Source organism: Hemiscyllium ocellatum, chromosome 4, assembly GCF_020745735.1.
Source record: "Hemiscyllium ocellatum isolate sHemOce1 chromosome 4, sHemOce1.pat.X.cur, whole genome shotgun sequence".
Lineage (NCBI taxonomy): Eukaryota > Metazoa > Chordata > Chondrichthyes > Orectolobiformes > Hemiscylliidae > Hemiscyllium > Hemiscyllium ocellatum.
In genome coordinates, this window is record NC_083404.1 from 60,545,963 (window position 1) to 60,566,752 (window position 20,790).

The window sequence follows — 20,790 nt, forward strand, 5'->3', positions numbered from 1 at the left end:
CAGATTGATTGCGGATCAGGCAAGACCCAATCGGCTATGTAGCTTAATAGGGAACTCAGCTGATACTTCCTAAAGTCTGGAAAATCCAGCCCTCTCCTTGCCTGTGGAAGCTGTAGCTTCTTTAACTTAATGAGGGGCCGTCTATGATTCCAGATGAAAGAATCAAGCCAACCATAAAATTTGCGCAGTGCCGGCCTCGGCAGCATCACTGGGAGCATTCTCATAGGGTATAAGATACGGGGCAAAACATTCATTTTAATTAGAGCTATTCAACCTAGCCAGGAAATTGGAAGATCCCCCCAGTGTTGAAGGTCCTGCCTTATCCTTTCCAGTAGATGCACAAAATTGACCGTGTATAGCTGACCAAATACTGAGGTGATAAAAATACCTAAATACAAAAAACCCTCCAGAGACCACCGAAAGGGAAAATGAGATCCGTCCAATAAGTGGGACATACTAACGAGACCACCCATCGGCATGGCCTCCGATTTTGAGAAATCAATTTTGTAGCCTGAGGATGCACTAAATAAATTAATAACTTGGATCAGACTGGGCACGGATATCAAAGGATTACTAAGAAAAAGGAGAACATCATCTGCATAAAGAGTAATTTTATGTTCCTATACCAACCCTCGAGGCTGTTATATTAGAGTCAGCCCCTATAGCTTCTGCTAGTGGCTCAATTGTTAGCATGAATAATAACGGTGAGAGAGGACAGCCCCTACCCACACTGAAGCTATCCGAGCCTAATCCATTGGTGATCATAACTGCTTTGGGATCATTATACAATGTTATTATCTGGCATGATTTGGTGAACATGGTCCTAACATAAAAGCAGAAATACTCAGCAGGTCAAACAATATCTGCATCAGAGCCAATGGCAGGACTTCATCGACTTGAAAGACTTATTCTCACCTGATTTTATGCCCCATTCCCACTCAATTTGCCTGAGTATAAAATTCTGGCCAATGTTCCAAATCTGAGTCCTTGCATTAGGATGCTGCTTGACCTGCTGAGCAATTCCTGTCTTAATTTCAGGTTTCCAGCAGTATTTTGCCTTGCCTTTTTCCTTGGTTGTTCACTTGTCAATTGTTTGGAGTCATCTTGAACTGTAGAGCAAAACAGGCATGACTGAGCCTGCCACACAGTATATTTCAATATGATCTGAACATCAAGCCTGGTGATGCAATGCCACTGACTTAGTATTACTATCAGAGTCTAACCTCTACTCCTTTAAATGGTCTTCTTAAAAGGTTATTAATCCCATGGTTGTATTCGAGATCTTCCACAACCAAAATGCTCCTGAGTTTCATTATATCACAATAGAGACTGCACTTCAGCATTTAGCAATTTTTTAATGTGGAATACATAGAGATGTTTCAATGATTATAGTAATCTGGTTGCAAAATTCTGATTGATGCTTTAGCAATGCAGTGATGTAGTGCTTTTGCTACAGCATTAGTACTAAAGCGGCCTGGACAAATTATAGGGCCACATGTGTTCCATTATAATAGCTGAGGAATTTAAATTCAGTTAAATAACAATTGTAATAAATTGCTATCATCAGTAACAGTGACCATGACAGAATTATTGTAAAAACTCATTTAGTTCGGTAATGGTTGATTGTTAGGGATGAATGTTTACCATCACCGCCCATCCTGATTTACATGTGACTTCAAATCCACGGGCATTTGGTTGATATCCAATTCTTCTTTGAAATGACTTGTTGTATTAAAAAAGACAGCTCACCACCACCTTCGGGGGTAATTAAGATGGGCGATAAGTGTTGGTCTTGCCAGTGACGCCCACACTGCGTGAATGAATGAATAAAAAAAAACAATTGCCTGACACTTTTGAACTAGTCATGAATCGATGCTGAATTATTGATTTTCTTTAATCTCCTGTGAGACTTCTAGCAGCTATATGATTAATACCATCTAATTCTCTGGAAAGCATATCAACAAGATGTTATCAGCATTTTCAAGCCTTATGATGTCTTTTTTCTTTGTTCATGAATAGCGAAAACATGAACAAATTCAAAACAATATATGATTGCATTTACCCAACTTTCTAACACTATCTACAAGCCTCCTTTCAATACTCAATCCATTCATCCATCTCTCTCTCTCTCTCCCTTGGTCATAGTCGCTATGTTCCCCCATTATCTTCTTCCTTCCTCCTCAGATTTTTATACTTCCTGCACTGTATTAATGTTTCCCTGCATTCCTATCTCTTGGAAGTTTTCATTGCTGTCTCCTAAAGTGCATTCTTTCCTAATCCTGATCTCTTGTGATCCAATCAATGTTCTGTTAATTCCAGATCTCCTTCGCCCTTCCTCCTCAATGATGCCATTCCCTGATTTCTCCGATCCTTTGGCTGGTCTCATCAATGATGTCTGGATTCCTGATGTCCGTAGCCGATTTTTTTCCAGCCTTCTCTTTGATGTCCCACCTACTCTCAATCTCTCAAACTCTCCCATCACTACCGTACTCACCAACCTCTCCAACTTCATCGCCCCACCCTTAATCCCAAATTAACACCTCAATATATTAAAAATTGCAAGTTTGGACTTGTGAGTCCAAACGCAAAATATTTTTAAAAAACAAAGAAAAGATTCAATAAAACTGCAACAATATTCAGTCAATCCACTCATACCTAGCAGATGTTGACAATCTACCCACTTGACAGCCTCTGAGGATACGAGACTGAGTCTAACAATGGTTCTACCATTAAAACCGGCAGCATCCAAGAGATACTCCTATTGCTGTTTTTTTCTGACTTCCAAATCACTCTCCCTGCCATTACTGGGACCTACTATTCTGTTGCTTAGATCTGTAAGGGGAATGTTTTAGTATATTTGACACCAAATGAAGAGGACAATTTACCCAACCAAGAGGACAACGTCAGAACACAGGAGATGCTAAGTGAACAGGAGGTTTAGCAGCATCAGATCAGAACCGGACGTTAAAGCAGGAACTCATCGATCAATGTTTCATTTCTTCCACCAGACCTCAATCATTGTACCCAGACCATCATCACAAAGAGGCTATTCAGCTAAAAAATTAACAGGATCCAACAAACAACTATCATCACATCAGCAGTCAATATACACTGCACCAAGTGTTATTTATAAAATGGTAACAGGACTTATATACTTAATGGTAAGGTCCTAGGGAGGGTTGTTGAACAAAGAGACCTTGGAGTGCTGGTTCATAGCTCCTTGAAAGTGGAGTCGCAGATAGATAGGATAGTGAAGAAGGCGTTTGGTATGCTTTCCTTTTTTGGTCAGAGTACTGAGTACAGGAGTTGGGAGGTCATGTTGCGGCTGTATAGGACATTGGTTAGGCCACTGTTGGAAATTTGCATGCAATTCTGGTCTCCTTTCTTTCAGAAAGATGTTGTGAAACTTGAAAGGGTTCAGAAAAGATTTACAAGGATGTTGCCGGGGTTGGAGGATTTGAGCTATAGGGAGAGGCTGAACAGGCTGGGGCTGTTTTCCCTGGAGCGTCGGAGGCTGAGGGGTGACCTTATAGAGGTTAACAAAATTATGAGGGGCATGGATAGGATAAATAGACAAAGTCCTTTCCCTGGGATCGGGGAGTCCAGAACTAGAGGGCATAGGTTTAGGGTGAGAGGGGAAAGATATAAAAGTGACCTAAGTGGCAACTTTTTCATGTAGAGGGTGGTACGGGTATGGAATGGGCTGCCAATTGCAACATTTAAGAGGCTTTTGGATGGGTATATGATTAGATTAGATTAGATTACTTACAGTGTGGAAACAGGCCCTTCGGCCCAACAAGTCCACACCGACCTGCCATAGCGCAACCCACCCAGATCCATTCCCCTACATTTACCCCTTCACTTAACACTATGGGCAATTTAACATGGCCAATTTACCTAACCTGCACATTTTTGTCTGTGGGAGGAAACCGGAGCACCTGGAAGACACAGGGAGAATGTGCAAACTCCACACAGTCAGTCGCCTGAGGTGGGAATTGAACCCAGGTCTCTGGCGCTGTGAGGCAGCAGTGCTAACCACCGTGCCACCGTGCCGTCCTTAAGGCTCATGAATAGGAAGGGTTTGGAGGGATATGGGCCGGGTGCTGGCAGGTGGGACGTGAATGGGTTGGGATATCTGGTCGGTGTGGACAGGTTGGACCGAAGGGTCTGTTTCCGTGCTGTACTTCTCTATGACTCTAGAGTTGGACAGTTGGAGGAAGATGAAAATAGTGCTCTCTGCTCCACTCTTCTGCAAAACTAAATATGAGACGGATCATAATATAATTGTTTTGGTGGACTTATCAGTATTCTTTTTTCTACTGTGCATCTGGTGAGAGAAAGGATTTAAACACGAGGTATCCCATTATTTATTTTTTATTGCTGGTACCAGGGCGTAATGATGATGAGTTGGAAATAAGGTTCATTGAAGCTGCAAAACTGCTTTTGTGTGCACAACTGTTCCATCGCCTTGTGCACAGCATTTAGTGTTTCAGTTCCAGAAGTCACTGCTATGCACAACCCTTGGAAGGCCATACTGAGAAAAATACATTAGAAGGAACCCACGTTGGTACCCCAAAAGGAATCTTTAGGCCTTAATTCCCTCTTTTTCAAAAGTGGGCAGATATAGAGGCAGAATAAATTGTGTGTGAGACTGAAGATGTTGAGGAAACTTCAAAGAGATTGGACTTTCTTGTGACTGCAGAGACGAAGAGGGACAGACAACACTCTGCTCATGAGCAAATCATCCCTGCAGACATTTTTGTTATTATTTTTCACTGTGGAGAACATACAAAGACAGGGATAAAAAGCCAGTTTCAACACTGTTGAAGTAGACTAGCAGAATTGAAGGCTGTTGTATATGTATCACTTTGGTTTCAAATGTTTGCGTGCTGTGAAGGCCACATGCAAAGAACTACCTTTCAGTTACTCCTGTCACACAGGTAAAAATTCACCACTTCTCTAAGTGCTAGATGTCAGCTAGTTAGCAGCCAGAAAGAAAGAAAACAGGGCAAGGGTGGGTGAGTAAAGAGAGCCTGTTCATCCCACATCACCTAAGGCCTTATTAATATATGGCATCCCTTCTGGAACCACAACAGATTGAGGAACTTCACCTGGGGGCAACTCATAACACAATGCACCAGTGCCTTTCTCAATATTTCACTTGAGTATATGGACTCTGTTGTGAATGTTTAAAGAGTGCTGCAGCTTTTACGTATGTTTCTTTCCATTAACTGGACCTACTTCACGACATTTTAAGATCAGAAAATGAATTGTCGTCAGAAACATTGATGACAGAAATTATTTGCTCCATTGAGGATTTTAGTTTGATGTTTTCTAACAGTAGAACCTATAGATCTGTGATAAGAGGCTTCTTCTATTATCACTATGGCGATAGTCATAATCAGCTCTATATAACTTAATAGTGATTTGGCTCCACCTGATAATTTGCTATCAAAAACAATTTGATACATACGTTGTGCCTTTAATAGAATAAAACCTCTATGCTTGTTAGGAAAAGCAAAATTGTACACACCAGGCAACATTAGGACAGATGCCCAAAAGCTTGTGCAAGGAGGTACATCTAAAAAGGTTGGAGCTGACAGTCAGAGATATATACAGTGAATTTCAAAGTCTAGGGTACAGGCAACTGAAGACACACACACCAAACGTAAAACAATTAAAATTAATGCTCAAGAAGCTGGAATACGATGAACATAAGTACCTTTGAGGATTATAAGGCTAGAGGACGTTACAGAAATAACGTGAGGCCATGAGGAAATATGATAGCAAGGGTGAAAATTTTTAAATCATGACATTTGCTGACAAAAAAAGAAATTATCAAGGACAAAGTTAACAGAATTTAGTTTTAATTTTTAAATGACAATTGGATTGCTGTTCTTTTTTACATATATGATCACATAGGGTGATATTACACTTGTCACCCCTTAGTGAACAGATTTCAAAATGTTCAAATCCACATAAATTATAAAGAAATATGTTAAGATTTTCTTTATTCATCACTTTATTCCTATTCTAAACAGAATACCTACTTTCCTGATGCAAACTTTCAGAACTTCTGGAAGGATCTAGAACTGAGGCTGGGGAAATATTTTCTTCAGCAAAGTCTGATTGTGACTTTGCAGTTTTACTTGTGATGATATGGAAGGTTCAAATGTCTGCCTGACTCTGACTTGGATCTGCACTAGTTTCGGCCATGTCTGATGTTGGATTAAAGATTGCTACTCAATTTATAACATTCTTTTGATTTCTTCCCAGCTTCATTAGTTTCTTTCTGAACCCTCTGAAGATAAGGCATGATCAATAAGTAGGAAACCTAACCTTTCCACTATCAAACATTTTAATCAAATATGGGCAAGAGCCAACAATTTTCATGACTCTTCCTGGCAGCCATTTTTAAAAAAAAAATACTTTTATTAAAAGGGAAAACAAAGTTTTATTACAATAGATACAAAATCAAACAATTCAAACCAATGTTAAAAAAATAAACAAATAAAAACTAAGTTTAAAAAAGGGAAATCTTAACAATAATAGTAATAATAATAATAATAAAGCTCAATGAAACAAAGCAATAGCCCTCAATCATTGAATGCATAAGTTTATACATATTCATTTGTTCGTAGTTCCTCCTCTCTGGATACCAGATTCATTACATAGAATTGCCATAGCTATATAAAGGCTCTTAATAGACAAATCTGTACCCAAGTAGTCCAAAAAGGGCCGCCACGTCTTATAAAAATTCTCAGTTTTATGGTGCACCACACTCATAAGGAAGTCCAAGGGGGTGTGCTCCATTACTAGCTTACACCAGCCCTACAGCCTCGGCGGATTGTCTGACACCCACCCTAATAGAATGTTCTTTCTGACACAGAAAGTGAGGATATTGAAAAGTCTTTTCTTGTGTACATCTAACGAAAGTGAATTAACAAAGCCAAGAAGAAGAGATACCGGGTCCATCTCCACCTCCATCCCCAATGCCTTCTCTATTTCATCTACCACAGCACTCCAGTATACCCACAGTCTGTGGCAGCACCAAAGACAATGAGTAAGCATGCCCATGGTCACATTACATTTAAGACACATTGGAGATGCTCCTACTTTAAATTTTGCAAGGTGATATGGGGCCAAATGGACCCTGTGGAGAATTTTCAGTTACAAGGTGTAGGTCCTGTTGCAAATCAAGAGCCTTTTTGCATCTTCCCATATATCCTCCCACATTTCAGAAGAGATCTCAATGTCCAGCTCGCTCTTCCATATCTTACAGAGCCATTAGGTCTCGTCCGAGGGAACCTCTCCCAATAGATGATAAACTTTGCTAACAGATAATGTACCCTCAGCATTCAACACCTTCTTCTCCATGTCAGACCATATAAGAATCAGTTAGATGTGTAGTTTCTTTTTGTAGGACATTTCTAATTTGAGAAAAAATTCTCAAAAGACATCAGTATGTCCACTTCGAGTAAATCACCCAGGCAAGACACGCCCCTAACTGCCCATATTTTAGACCTCGAGTTCATCATCCCTGTCTGAAAGCCTGGCATACCAACTATTCCTTGACATATTTGATGACTGTTGGGCTATGGAAATATTCCTTAATGATTCTCATCTTATCTAAGAACAGCAGCTTAATAAGGGGCATCTTGTCTGAGATGCTTTGACGTCCAACCAAAGTGAGTGAGAGTCCTCCTGGGCCCAATCATTCATGTAAGATAGCAATGAGCTTAACTGATAGCTTTTGATATCTAGTAGGCCTACTCCTCCCAGTCTGTAAGGTAACTGCAATTGATTCAATTTAATTAGGGATCACTTGCAATACCAGATAAATACTGAACCAGCTGTTCAGTATTCTAAATATTAAAGCAGAGGATGCATTCACATAAGATACAACAGGCAGGGCAGAATGTTCATTTTAATGAGGACTATCTAACCTTACCAAGAGATCAGAAACATCTCCATCTATGAAGTCCTGCTTGATTCTGTCGAATAAATGGACAAAATTGGTTTTAAGTAGCCGATCAAAAACAGGAATAATAAATATACCTAAGCAGAGAAAGCCCTCTTGCTACCATGTAAAGGGGAACAGAGATATGGTCTCAGGATCAGGCACTCTTGGGAGACCACCCATAAGCATGGCCTCTGATTTCAGGAAGTTGAACTTATAACCAGAGAAGCCACCAAATAAATTGATGCATTGTATCAGGTGTGGCACCGAGACTGTTGGGTGTGATAAGAAGACAAGAATGTTACCGCATATAATGCGATCTTCTGTGACTTCGTCCCCATTTCTGGAGCAGTTAGATTGGGATTCCTATGTATTGCTTCTGCCAGCGGTTCGATCACCAATGTGAAAAGCAATGGTGACAAGTGACAGACCTGTCGACTGCCCCTACAAATATTAAAATTGCTTGACTGTACACCATTGGTGAGGACCACAGGGAAAAGGATCACTATACAAAATCTCCACCCACCTGGCGTAGGTCTCACCCTAGCCACACCACTTTAAAGTATAAAAAGACATCCCACTCAATCCTATCAAAAGCCTTTTCTGCGTCTAAGCGGATCACCAATCCCTGTACTGATCGCTGTTGGTATATTTAGATCATGTTAAGTAACCTCCTGACATTATCTGTCGATCTGCAAACTTTTATGAACCCTATCTGGTCCTCTTAAATGATGGAGGACAGTACAGTTTCTAGCCTTAATACCAGAGTCTTAGATAGGATGTTAAAGTTGACATTCAGGAGTGAAATGGGTCTATAGGAAGCACAGTCCTCCAGGGCCTTTCCTTTTTTAAGAATGAGAGAATGACTTTGACTCTCTCAGAGATGGTGGGAGGAAGCCACGACTATGTGAGTCATTAAACACATTAAGCATGAGCCCTGACAACATTGAACTCACTGGGGAGCCTGTCAGGAACTGGGTCCTTTCCATTCTGGAGTTGCCTCACAGCCTCCTGCACCTCTTGCTCTGACAACGGGGCATTGAGGAGGGACTCTTGTTCAGGGGGCACTTCCAGAAGGTCCAAGTTCTTAAAAAAAAGTCTCCATCCTAACCCACCCACACTCACAGATTTCAGATTGGTATAGTTCAGAGCAAAAGTTCTGAAATGCTGCATTAATTCTTTTAGAATCATATGTAAAATTTCCAGTGTCCTCCCTGATTGAGGTAATGGCTTGGGTGGGGGGAGGTGCAGGGTGCAATCATTTTCCTTGCAAGGTACGCTAGATATTTGCCCGGCTTATCCCCATGCTCAAACTGCCTTTGACTTGCAAATGTAAGCTCCCTTTTGGCTATCTGTGTGAGCATGGACTTCAGTGTAGACCAAAGCATTGTGATCCTCTGCAGTTTAGCCTGTGAGGGTCTGTCAAAGTATGCCTATTCAGCTGCTTTCAGACACACCTTGAGCAAGCGTTGCTGCTCACCTGTCTGCCTCTTCTTACTGGCTAAGCCTGAATTAATGTCTAAACAAGCCCTGAACTCAGCAGAAAAGAATTCGATAAATTGAGGATAAAGTGGTCCAGTTGCCAGTGCCTCAAGCCTACCACAGTATCCTTATTCTTAACCATTAAGTACCCTGGGGCGTGATCGGATATAGTGATATTGCCAATTGTACATGATGCCGCTGAGCCCAGATGTGCTGCAGGAGTCAAAAAATGATCAATCCCACTCTGGCATTTCTGTGGGTTCCAAAATAACATGAAGTCTTTGCCAGTAGGGTGAAGGTGCCTCCAAACATCTACTAACCCCAATTTAGCAAACAAATCCCTTAATTGTTTTGATTGCGAAGAAAATATCGGAGGGGCTTTGGGCAATCTGTCCACTGTAGGGTTTAAGAGACAATTGAAATCCCCTCCAACGACAATATGCTAAAATGCCAGATTAACTAGTCTGGAAAATGTGTTTGTCAAGAACTTAAGGGGCTGGGCCGGGGGACAGTAAACATTTAAGATTCTGTATTCTTCCCCATGTATTACAAATCTTCCGTATGTGTCTTTAATACATGCTAACAACTTAAATGGGAGATACTTTACTCCTTGTATTAAAAGATGAAAAATCTGCATCATCCAGGTGTGTTTCTTGTAATAAGGCAACATCGACCCTCTCTCTTTTAAGACTGGAAAGTATCTTCTTCCTCTTGATTGGCGAATGACTCCCCATAATATTCCAGGTGCACCACTTAAACACATCCTTAGCCATAACCTTCCATAGCACCATCTAGACTCCAGAGAGGAAGAATCTGAACTACAGAATGCTGAGCTTTAATGCAAAAGAATCCACAAAACTCAAACACCACATAAACTAAAATAACTACAGCCAACTGATCTACAAAAACTATATACAACAAAAACAGAAAAACAAAAGAAAAATCACCAAAGGCACTGATTGGAGGAATATACCCCCCATTTAAAAGAGGGTACCTACACATCCTACAACCCTACTAACCATCCCAAATGTCCTTTCAACTCCTACCAGCTAGGATTGTGCTACATACACTGACTACCCGGTAGAGGTAGAAAACACCAAGAGCAAGATTAGTACAATATTCAAGCAAACTAAAAATAAATATGTCACCCATCCCTTAACATAACTTAGAGATTAAAGATAAATACTCTACCCATCCCGGACATCGTTTGACGCAACTTATTACCAAAGTAAAAACAATGACTGCAGATGCTGGAAACCAGATTCTGGATCAGTGGTGCTGGAAGAGCACAGCAGTTCAGGCAGCATCCAACGAGCAGCGAAATTGACGTTTCGGGCAAAAGCCCTTCATCAGGAATAAAGACAGTGAGCCTGAAGCGTGGAGAGATAAGGTGGGGAGAGAGAAGCATAGAGTACAATGGGTGAGTGGGGGAGGAGATGAAGGTGATAGGTCAGGGAGGAGAGGGTGGAGTGGATAGGTGGAAAAGGAGCTAGGCAGGTCGGACAAGTCTGGACAAGTCATGGGACAGTGCTGAGCTGGAAGTTTGAAACTAGGGTGAAGTGGGGGAAGGGGAAATGAGGAAGCTGTTGGAGTCCACATTGATGCCCTGGGGTTGAAGTGTTCCGAGGCGAAAGACGAGGCGTTCTTCCTCCAGGCATCTGGTGGTGATGAAGGAGGCCCAGGACCTCCATGTCCTTGGCAGAGTGGGAGGGGGAGTTGAAATGTTGGGCCACGGGGCAGTGTGGTCGATTGGTCCAGGTGTCCCAGAGATGTTCCCTAAAGCACTCTGCTAGGAGGCGCCCAGTCTCCCCAATGTAGAGGAGACCGCATTGGAAGCAACGGATACAATAAATGATATTAGTGGATGTGCAGGTAAAACTTTGATGGATGTGCCAGTAAGGAGATTCTACCAAGTCCTTTTTAAAGAAGAACAAACCTGAACAGTGCTGTCCTCTACACTTATTCAGCTGTACAACTTAGGTCAACGTGTCCACAAAGTTCTTCGCTTTCTCTGGCAAGTAGAACAAATGTATGGATCTTCCAAAACTGGATATCTTAGAGAATACTGGATACTCTCTCAATCTCCTCTTGATGCTATTGTAGGACTTCCTTTTCTGACCACTGCCACCGAGAAGTTTTGAAAGAACATGAGCCTGGAACCATCACATACCAATGCCGTTGGATCCCTCCCTCGGGCTCTGGAGGCTTCCATGACCCTCTGCTTGTCTTTATAATGATAGAACCTTACCAGGACAGAGTATGGGTGCTGATCCGCACCTGGCTTTTGTGCTACGATCTGGTGGGCTATCTCAATTATTATCCTTCCCTTCTCAGCCTCCGAACTAAGGAAATCCGGGAACCACTTCTCGAAGAACTGCACTGATTGCTCATCTTCCGTCCCCTCTGGTATGCCAACAGTCTTCTGCCCCTGTTTTCAAGATCGTCTACCAAATTCAACAGACCATGGACCTGTGCTTCCAGGGCTTCAATTCAGTTCTTGAAGGAGTCAGGGTCTGTCTCTACCCCTGTAGCCCAGCACTCGAGTTCATCAGTCCTTTATCCCAGGTCTTGCAGCTCAGCAGATATAGGAACCAGCTTCTCCTCGATTTTTTTCCTTGAATTGCTTCCCCAGGACCTCACAAGGTTTGGCCAGCTCCACAACCAAAGTCTGGTGAGTAAGCAAGCCCACTGCTTCAGTGGGCTGGACCATGGCCCCAGCTCTGGGTGAGCTTCCTTTTTTTGGCATTCTTCAGCTGCAAGAACAAAGGTCTTTTTTTGGGTTTCTAGCTCCTTTACTATGTTTTTACTCACAGTAAAGTGAATGGGACGAGTTCAAGCTCTGTCAGATCGGTATTGTGACATGGAACCCAGCAAACACGATCCTAACAGGATGCTGCCATCTTGGATTCCCATGGTAGCCTTTTCAACCACTTGTAATCATAAGAATTCAAGAACACCAAATAAATGATCCAAAGTGTTTAGAGTTTTTCTGGTTGTTGTTTAATATATCATAAATCCCTCAACCAATGTGAATAGCGACATATGTTGCTTATCTGTTGTCTGCAAAACCTATGTACAACATCTGCCAGATTCAAGCTAACCTTTTCCATGATTGCCAAAGTACTGACTTCTTTATATGCTGCTTGATATATAGTACTCTGTTTCATAATTTTGTTTTTATTTCCTTATCCTGGTTGCCAAAGATAATTCCCTGCTAGAATCTTTGTCAAAAACATTGCTAAATGTTGATCATGAAGATCACATAGCAACTGCAATCTGCACTTTTTAAGAATCACAACTTGGCTTAATACCTGATACAGCCTTCATTAGTAAACAATTTATTCTTACACAAAAAAACACCTGATTTCTAAACACTGTACTGTTCTGAGCACATGTTTAAGAGATAGTCATATGCCCTTGCCAATAAAGAGATCCTCTTGTGTTATGTGTGACCATGAATATGTCTGAATACCTTTACAAGACATGTTAATGTTATCACTATCACTTCATTGAACATGACCTGAAGATATAAAGGCGTCAGTCTCCATTTTAACTGGGCCACTTGAAGAATGGTATGCTGATGGAAGCATGTTACTGTTTGTCATGAACATTTTAATGTTAGCCCAGACCTGGACGTGTCTGTGAATGAAATATCTTAGCGATCTGTAATTAATACGTGTTCAATCTTTCAATATCACATACCCACTTAGCTTCTTATGTCACAAAAAAATAATATAAACATTGCCAAATATGTTCTGAGAAGGAAAAGTTGAATCATGTATGAATTGTTCCACTAAAGTTATCTGCTGTGACTGGAAACTCATCTGAATGCAAAAAGAAAACACATCTTCCTCTTTGAACACGATTTCGACAGTAATCTAGACATTTTATTGACATTACTGTGTTATAATGAACTTCCAAAATGTCTTTTTTTTATTAGATATAACTAAAGCCTATTTCTCCATTCAAAGTGTAACCAAAGTGAGAACAGGGAGACTTTGGATTCTGAATAATCTCAGTAGCTTATGATCAGTTTTGACCATAAACCACAACCATGTTAGTATTTATGAAATGTTCTTCTTCCAAAAACTGAAGTGTGTCATGTTCTACCTGAACACAATTTTGCTCACTGGCAGTGAGGGAATAAGAGGTAAATGCAAGTGCTTCCCTTACTACTATCCAACATGTGAGAGATCATTGTATCTACTCTCTACAGAGCGGTATCACTTGGTTATTTTGGGCACAACACAATGTCTAAGCATTGGACCTCCTCCACAAGTAGACTTTTACACAAACTGAATTCCATGGAACGCCTCTTCAATCCTACCATCATTATCATCTCAAAGGACAAATGCAGCAGATACATGGGAATACCACCAGCTGCAATTTACCTACCTAAGATGCACACAATTCAGTCTTGGAAATATATTGTTGTTCCTTCACTATTGCTAGATCAAAATCCCATAATTCCCTCTCTAATGACATTGTATATCCACCCTGACAAAATTGACTGCCACGGTTCAAGAAGGTAGCTCACCACTACCTTCTCAAGGATAAGTAAGGACAGGCAATAACTACCTGCCCAGCCAGCTATGCTCACATCCTGTAAATGAACAAAAAAAGAGTTAATTCATTGGCTGCAACAAGTTTGACAGATTTGGAATGAATTTACCTTGGTAATTCACTGTACCAAAAAAAGATCTGAGCTAAGTTCTGAGGAAGTGGTGCGTTTTTTATTGCTTGCACATTTACGTGCTGCTTTTCCAAGCTTTAGAGCATATCTTTCAGTTTGCTGGACATGTTTGCTCACAGTTGATATATGTATGTCAGATAATGAATGGTTCTGGGTGGTAGGTGGTTATGGTGGTAGGTGGGTATGGTGGTAAGATGGTAGATTGTTAAATGTGGAAGGCAGGTAGGGCAGCAGATGAGTGAGGGCATAGACAATTTGGTGTAAGTTGGGCCAGATCAAGAAAGGATTACAGGTGCTTGGTGTATGAGTTGGAGGGATAAAGTGGTGGGGCTGGTTGGGCTTGGTCAAGGGGAGTTGAGTGTTGTGGAAGTAGTTGGAAGGTTGAGGAAAAGAGTCTGCAAGGCATGGGGTTAGTCTGAGTGATTTGCAATATCAGTTATTCAGTTACCTAGGAGTTAGTCTCAATTTATTTCTGTCAAACATTTCCTGGACAAAAAACTGGGGTAACATGACAAAACCATGCAAAGCCTCCAAATCTAACTCATAGTGAACAGTTCACAGAGCAGCAGAATTGCCCACTTGCAGTTCAAACACCTCAGGAAATTCCCTTGGAGCCTTTGAATAGGGTCTCAACATACATCTTCCGGAATATGTCCAATCTCCAAGTGTCTAGGGACCAGATGATGTGAGCTGAAAATGTGTTGCTGGAAAAGCGCAGCAGGTCAGGCAGCATCCAAGGAACAGGAGATTCGACGTTTCGGGCATAAACCCTTCTTCTGGAACCAGATAATGTGAGCCAATATTGTCAAATCTTTTCAATTATTTTTTGACCTTCTCTCTTAAAACGTGTTGTGGCCTCCAATGACTTGGCCTTGCATTCATCTGAACACATACATTGAACTAGCTCATTAATTAATCACCTGAGGTTCATTCTCGGCTACAATTTAACTTAAATGCTGCCAACTACATTCTGCCCAACAAGGTTTTTTTTTAATTTTCACAACAATTTTGTACATCGCTCTTTGTTTTGACTGAACATCTGGGCACTCTTATAGCAGAGTGGCAGTGTCCTTATGTCTCTGCCAGGAGCCCTTGGTTCATAATCCTATCTACACAGAGTGATGTAACAATATCTCTGAACAGGTTGGTCAGGAAAATATCTGTGACTGGAGCCTACACATTTCCGATTATCGGGATTTTTTCTTCTCCACAATTACATAATCCTATCCATATTTTTACAGCTGATATTTGTTCAGCTTTTCATGATACATCGACTCCTGAATTTGTGAAATAAAATCAAATTACTACAGAAGTGGAAATCTGAACTGTAAAGCGAAATTGCTGGAGAAATTCAGCAGATCTGGCAGTACTTGTGGAGATAAAAACAGAGTTGATGTTTCATTAATTTCTTCACTGTATTGAATTTGAATAGCTAACTCTGTTTCTCTCTCCACAAATGCTGCGAGACTCTCTAGCTTTTTCTCCTTCTGGTTCAGGCATAGCACTACCTGACATCTATAAGAGTCTCCATGTCTACTGTGCCAATGCTATTTGGGGAGTATGTCCTGTGAATTCCCACTGGACATCTTTGTAGTTTTGTTCATGTGGTCTTCCACTTAACCCCCACATCTCCGATCAGCTCTTGTTGCTGTTCAATAGTATGCAACTGAGGACATTTCCTGCTGCCACTGTTCTCACCTTTGACTTTCTTGCCCTGGGCAGAAGCGTGTGGTGCTGGAAAAGCACAGCAGGTCAGGCAGCATCTCAGGAGCAGGAGAATCGAGGTTTCGGGCACAAACTCTTCATCAGGAATCTGTGGTGGGAAGAGGGCTGAGAGAGAAATAGGACAGTGGGGATTGGGAGGGAAGGTAGCTGGGAAGGCAATAGGCATTTGGAGGTGAGGGGTGATAGTGATAGGTCATTGGGGAGGGTGGAGTGGGGGAAAAGTGGGAAGGAAGATAGGTAGCACAGTTCGAGAGGGTGGTGTCAAGTTGGAGGGTTGGATGTGGGATGAGATGGGGGAGGGGAAATGAGGACCTGCCCATCTTCCTTCCCACCTATCTGCTCTACCCTCCCCTCTGACCTATCAGTATCACCCCTCATCTCCATCTACCTATCTTCTTCCCAGCTACCTTCACCCACAAGCCCCACTCCCATCCTCCTGTTTATTCCTCATCCCCCTTCACATCCTCCTCACGTTCCTGATGAAGGGCCTGTGCCTGAAACATTGACTGTACTCCTTCTCGGATGCTTCCTGAACTGTTCTGCTTTTCCAGCGCCACACTTTTTGACTCTGACTCTCCAGCATCTGCAGTCCTCATTTTGTCCTTCTCGCCCCGAGGAACGTATACTACCACAGTGCCACTAAACCCCATGCAGTCTCTGACACTAACCCTTTCAGAAGCATTCTCAAAGCACTTTGGTAACCATCCGTGTTAAGAAACAGTGAAGAGTTGAGGGCATTGTCTGGTCAATATTTGTCTCTTAAGCGACATCATGAAACCGATTATCTGCCTGTTCTCAGATAGCCATTTATGAGAACTTGCTGTGCACCCACTGACTACCGCAATCCATCCAATTCGAGAGTGACTGTGACCATTATTTTTTTTAAAAAGCGTTGGGATCCAATAAGTTTTTTGGAGAGAGAAGTCCGATTTCTCGGTAGAGGGGTTTACTGTTCACCTGTATTGTTGCAGGTGACTATTTTTAAATAAATCGTTGGAATTGTTTTAAAGATATTATCAGTTTAACGTATTTTCCAGAAAATGGCATTTTATAAGAAACGCTGTTTTTTAAACGGGGACTAGTAGAGCACAGCTCACTTGAAACAGCACAGCTCCTTGTAGTTTGGTTTGGATTAAAATTTTACTAAAAACCACATCGTCATTTATGGGGAGCTCTGAGCAGTAATAAATAATGCAGCATATATCAGATCTGTAGTGTAACCTAAATTTTACATTGAGAAACACTGCATATCTTTTTTTCAACGATTACTTTTTTGTACGGATTAAAACCAACCGGTGCAAAAAAAAAATTGCCGTTTCAAAGCTGACAAGGGAAAAGTTGAAATGTAGTTCATTTCCTAACCTCTCTGTGCATTGTCCAGGCTTTTGGTATATGTATGTGTGTTCCAGTTTGCAACGTTTAGATAAGGACAGAGGTTGTTAAGCAAACCCCCTTTAGAGAGTTGGGGATGGTGTGATCCAGGAAGCGGAGTAGTGCTGAATAAATCAGGTGACACGCTCCATCTCCCTGTTTAGATGGAACGAGCCTTGGAAGCTGGCTGCACAGATACAGGAGGCAAAGCTTGAGCGTACAGTCTGGGGCTGGAGCCTCTGGGGGAAGAGACGCTGGCAACCGCAAGGGGACCTTTGCATTTAGCAGCTGTGGAGAGGAGGAAGGAACAGCACCGGCCATGGCTTCAAATTTTAATGATATAGTGAAGCAGGGATATGTGAAAATCCGCAGCAGAAAGCTAGGGGTAAGTGTCCCTCTCTCTCTGTACAATGTGTTAACAACAGCTGGAGAGAACAAAATCCGGAATGGTACTGGGCGCTACAGTCCTTGGGAGCTGTATGTGGCTCCTGGGTGGGCTTTGGACGCAACATTTGTAGAAACTGTTGCTAAAACTGTACATTTTCTTTTTTGTTTAAAAATCAGCTGCAAGATTGTGTTCCCCCCACACACAAAAAAAAACAGCAGGTCAAATACAACTTCGCGTTTATGGCTCTGCTTTCTCATTCTCTTATAGCCTCAGTGCTCATTCCCATTCGAGTGCAGAGTTCGTGAAGTAAGGAATTGTGTTCTCGATTTGTTCTATCTAGAAATTATGATATGAGACTTCTGGTGCCGTACAGAAGAGCAAAGTTTAAGCTAACGTAAACTGCAGGTTTTAAAACCCATGTTATTTCCAAACCAGCGGTGCTTTCAGTTTGAATGAGTCTGCAAACCAGTGGAATGACTGTTTCTGCAAGACAACAGTGACTCCACCTCGTTACATGATATCTATTGTTAATCTTTAACAAAAGCTTAAATATTGATTATTAGTTTTGATCACACTTTGACATCAGAAGATGAGTTGTGTGGCAGATAATGCATGACTCTAAAACATCATTTCATGGTGTATCTGTATTGAATTGTAGGTTAAAGTTGTTTACAACATAAGAATGATTTTACTAATCGTGCAATGGCTACTTTCATGCTTTTTTTTCAGAAATTTGCTTTCGTCAGAAGCTGTTTGCCACATTTACAGTAGATCCAGTTTTGTATTACTGTCCTGACTGTTGCATTGGGATACTGTGTTTTATTGTTTATGGAATTTTTACAAATGATTTGTATCAATGTGTCATAATAGAGGACTATTGTGTGTGATTGTGAGTGTAACAATTGGACAACAAGGAACACTCCATATGTTATACCAGGGTGTTCATGTTGAAGTGTATCATTTTTGAGTACAAAAGCTGTCAGGACTTATAACAAGAATAGGCACTGAAAGGTACATCAAAGGTTTGACAAGGAATGCAGTTTAAAGAAGCCTAAACATTTATTCCTCACTCAAAACTTTTCTTATTTCTATTAAATGGAAACAGCCACTCTTTTTTTTACAACGGCCTCTATTTCATGAAGGCCATTTGCACTTTTGTACCAGCTGTCTAAGCCCATTCACTCCAGTACGATTGGTATCACTAATAATGTTATGGTTCACCATTTGCCAGAGCTGTAGCTTTTCCTTGTAACTTTTCCTTGAATATTCTTGATGATGGATAGGAATAAGAGATGTGTTCTTTCCCATAAAGCTATATTAGTTTGGTCCTTATTTTTCGGATAATTGTGGGCCTGAAGCTCAAGTAATGTGTTTCAATCTGTGCGATAAAGATTTGTGTGAACTGTGCTATGTTACTTGACAGACCTTTGCACACATTCATTTATCTAGCCTGTCATGACTTTCGGCTGTGTTTTGCCATGCAAGTCAATGACTTGTGACATGTGGATGACTTTAATTTGCAGGAAATTGCCGAGAAGAAATGTAAAAGTACCACCTTGGGCAGCTTACAACAGTTTGAAGTATAAAAGATTTGGTAGCATTTTGCACAGCGTTACATGATAAGAGACTTACTGTGGAGACAGACATTTTTGAGTTTTTCCTTTGTAAAACTTTGATATCACCATCCTGATGAGGTAACACTAATTTTTCTTGGTGGTGTTATGTAAATGGGTTATGTAAATGCCCATCAGGCGTACGTACAAGAACAGTTTTTTTTTTGTTTAAAATGTATTTGGCGATTTGTGCTTCTCAACTATGTATTTTAAAGCTGAACGATTTGTGATAGGCAAACTATAACCTTTAGCGAGTGTGTAATAACATGCAACCATTTAACTGCTGTACAGTTATGTTTATTAATGTGCATACTGGTTTTAGTTGACATTTGTTTTGACCTCTGTATTTAGAAATGGAATTAGTTATGAGTTTTTTTTTTGAAAAGAAATACTGCGAGACATACAAGATATTGAGCTATGATGTGAGCATAATTTCAGTCTTGGTGTGTTACCGATCAAAATGAGAGCATCTAAAATGGAAGCAGATTTTGTAATTTTCCTAAGTATTTCAACTCAAAAGCATGGTCAAAGTTGATAACAACAGGTGGCTGAAATGATATTAGTGGATTTTGTATAAATGCTGTCGTCTGGGCCGATATGTGACCAGGAACGTGAAGTATGAGTCATTTAATGGTTACCATGTTGAGATTAGTCTATTTATTGGTACAAGTTTCTGAGATTTTCTTCGTGGCTTTTTTATTTTTTTTGTTTATTTAATTGAATTCTGAGGCATTATGGAGTGTCATTTTTGAAAAAAATTGATTTGCAATTTATAATGCAAATGAGTTAGATGGAACGTAGGGCCATTTAATAGATTATAAACAGTTTTGTTCATTGAACTTTGCGATCAGAAAGGCTTAAGTTAGTTTATTTGGACAGCTAATGAAGCAAATAGTGCAAAAGGCTCCAAATTCAGACCTGGTGTGTGTTGGGCTAGTTGTCACGAAGTACATTGTGATTGGCCTCCATGCCCAGCTGCTGGTGCTCCTGATTGTTACCCAGGAACAGATATTGAACATGTATGCATGAGTGTGACAGGGAAGTGCTTAGGTTTGGGCTTGGTAGTGATTCTTCCACAGTCAAATAGTTTGATAATCTCTGCTTGAACTCACACATAAATGGCCATTTGTTTGAGGTACTTTATGGTCCACAGCACTTTAGTCCAGTTTGGGAGACATGTCTGCAACAAAGAAGCTGTAAGGATAGAGCATTTAATTCTTCTGTGAGTGATGGCCAGTGATAAAAGTATTGAAAGGAAATTTTCCATAATCCTCGTCATGGATTTTCAATGCATGACTACGTTTGCCTAAAGCATACGGTTGTGTTTATTTACTTCTGAATTCAGAGAAGACCAAATCTCTGTTAAAAGGTAGCCTTTTATTTGACAGAATGGGGCTACTCTTCTGCTCAGAGTCTTGTCTGTTGAAGGATTCATTCGCTGTTGAATCCAGCCAGAATTTTATTTTTGGCATTTTATTAAATGTACAGCCAATTCACACTAATCCCTCCTGAGAGTCTTTCTGTTTTAAAAAGGTATTTTTGTTAATAGCTGCCTTAG

General features: G+C 40.9%; 1 protein-coding gene across 1 annotated transcript in view; it reads left to right on the top strand.

The window, feature by feature from the left end:
- Nucleotides 1-17,550: 17,550 nt before the first annotated feature.
- dok6 (docking protein 6) overlaps nt 17,551-20,790 on the top strand; it is a 461,172-nt gene continuing 457,932 nt past the window's right edge. The window contains exon 1 of the mRNA XM_060824291.1: nt 17,551-17,616. Within this exon, the coding sequence (XP_060680274.1) occupies nt 17,551-17,616 (66 nt within the window). The remainder of the gene's footprint in view (nt 17,617-20,790) is intronic.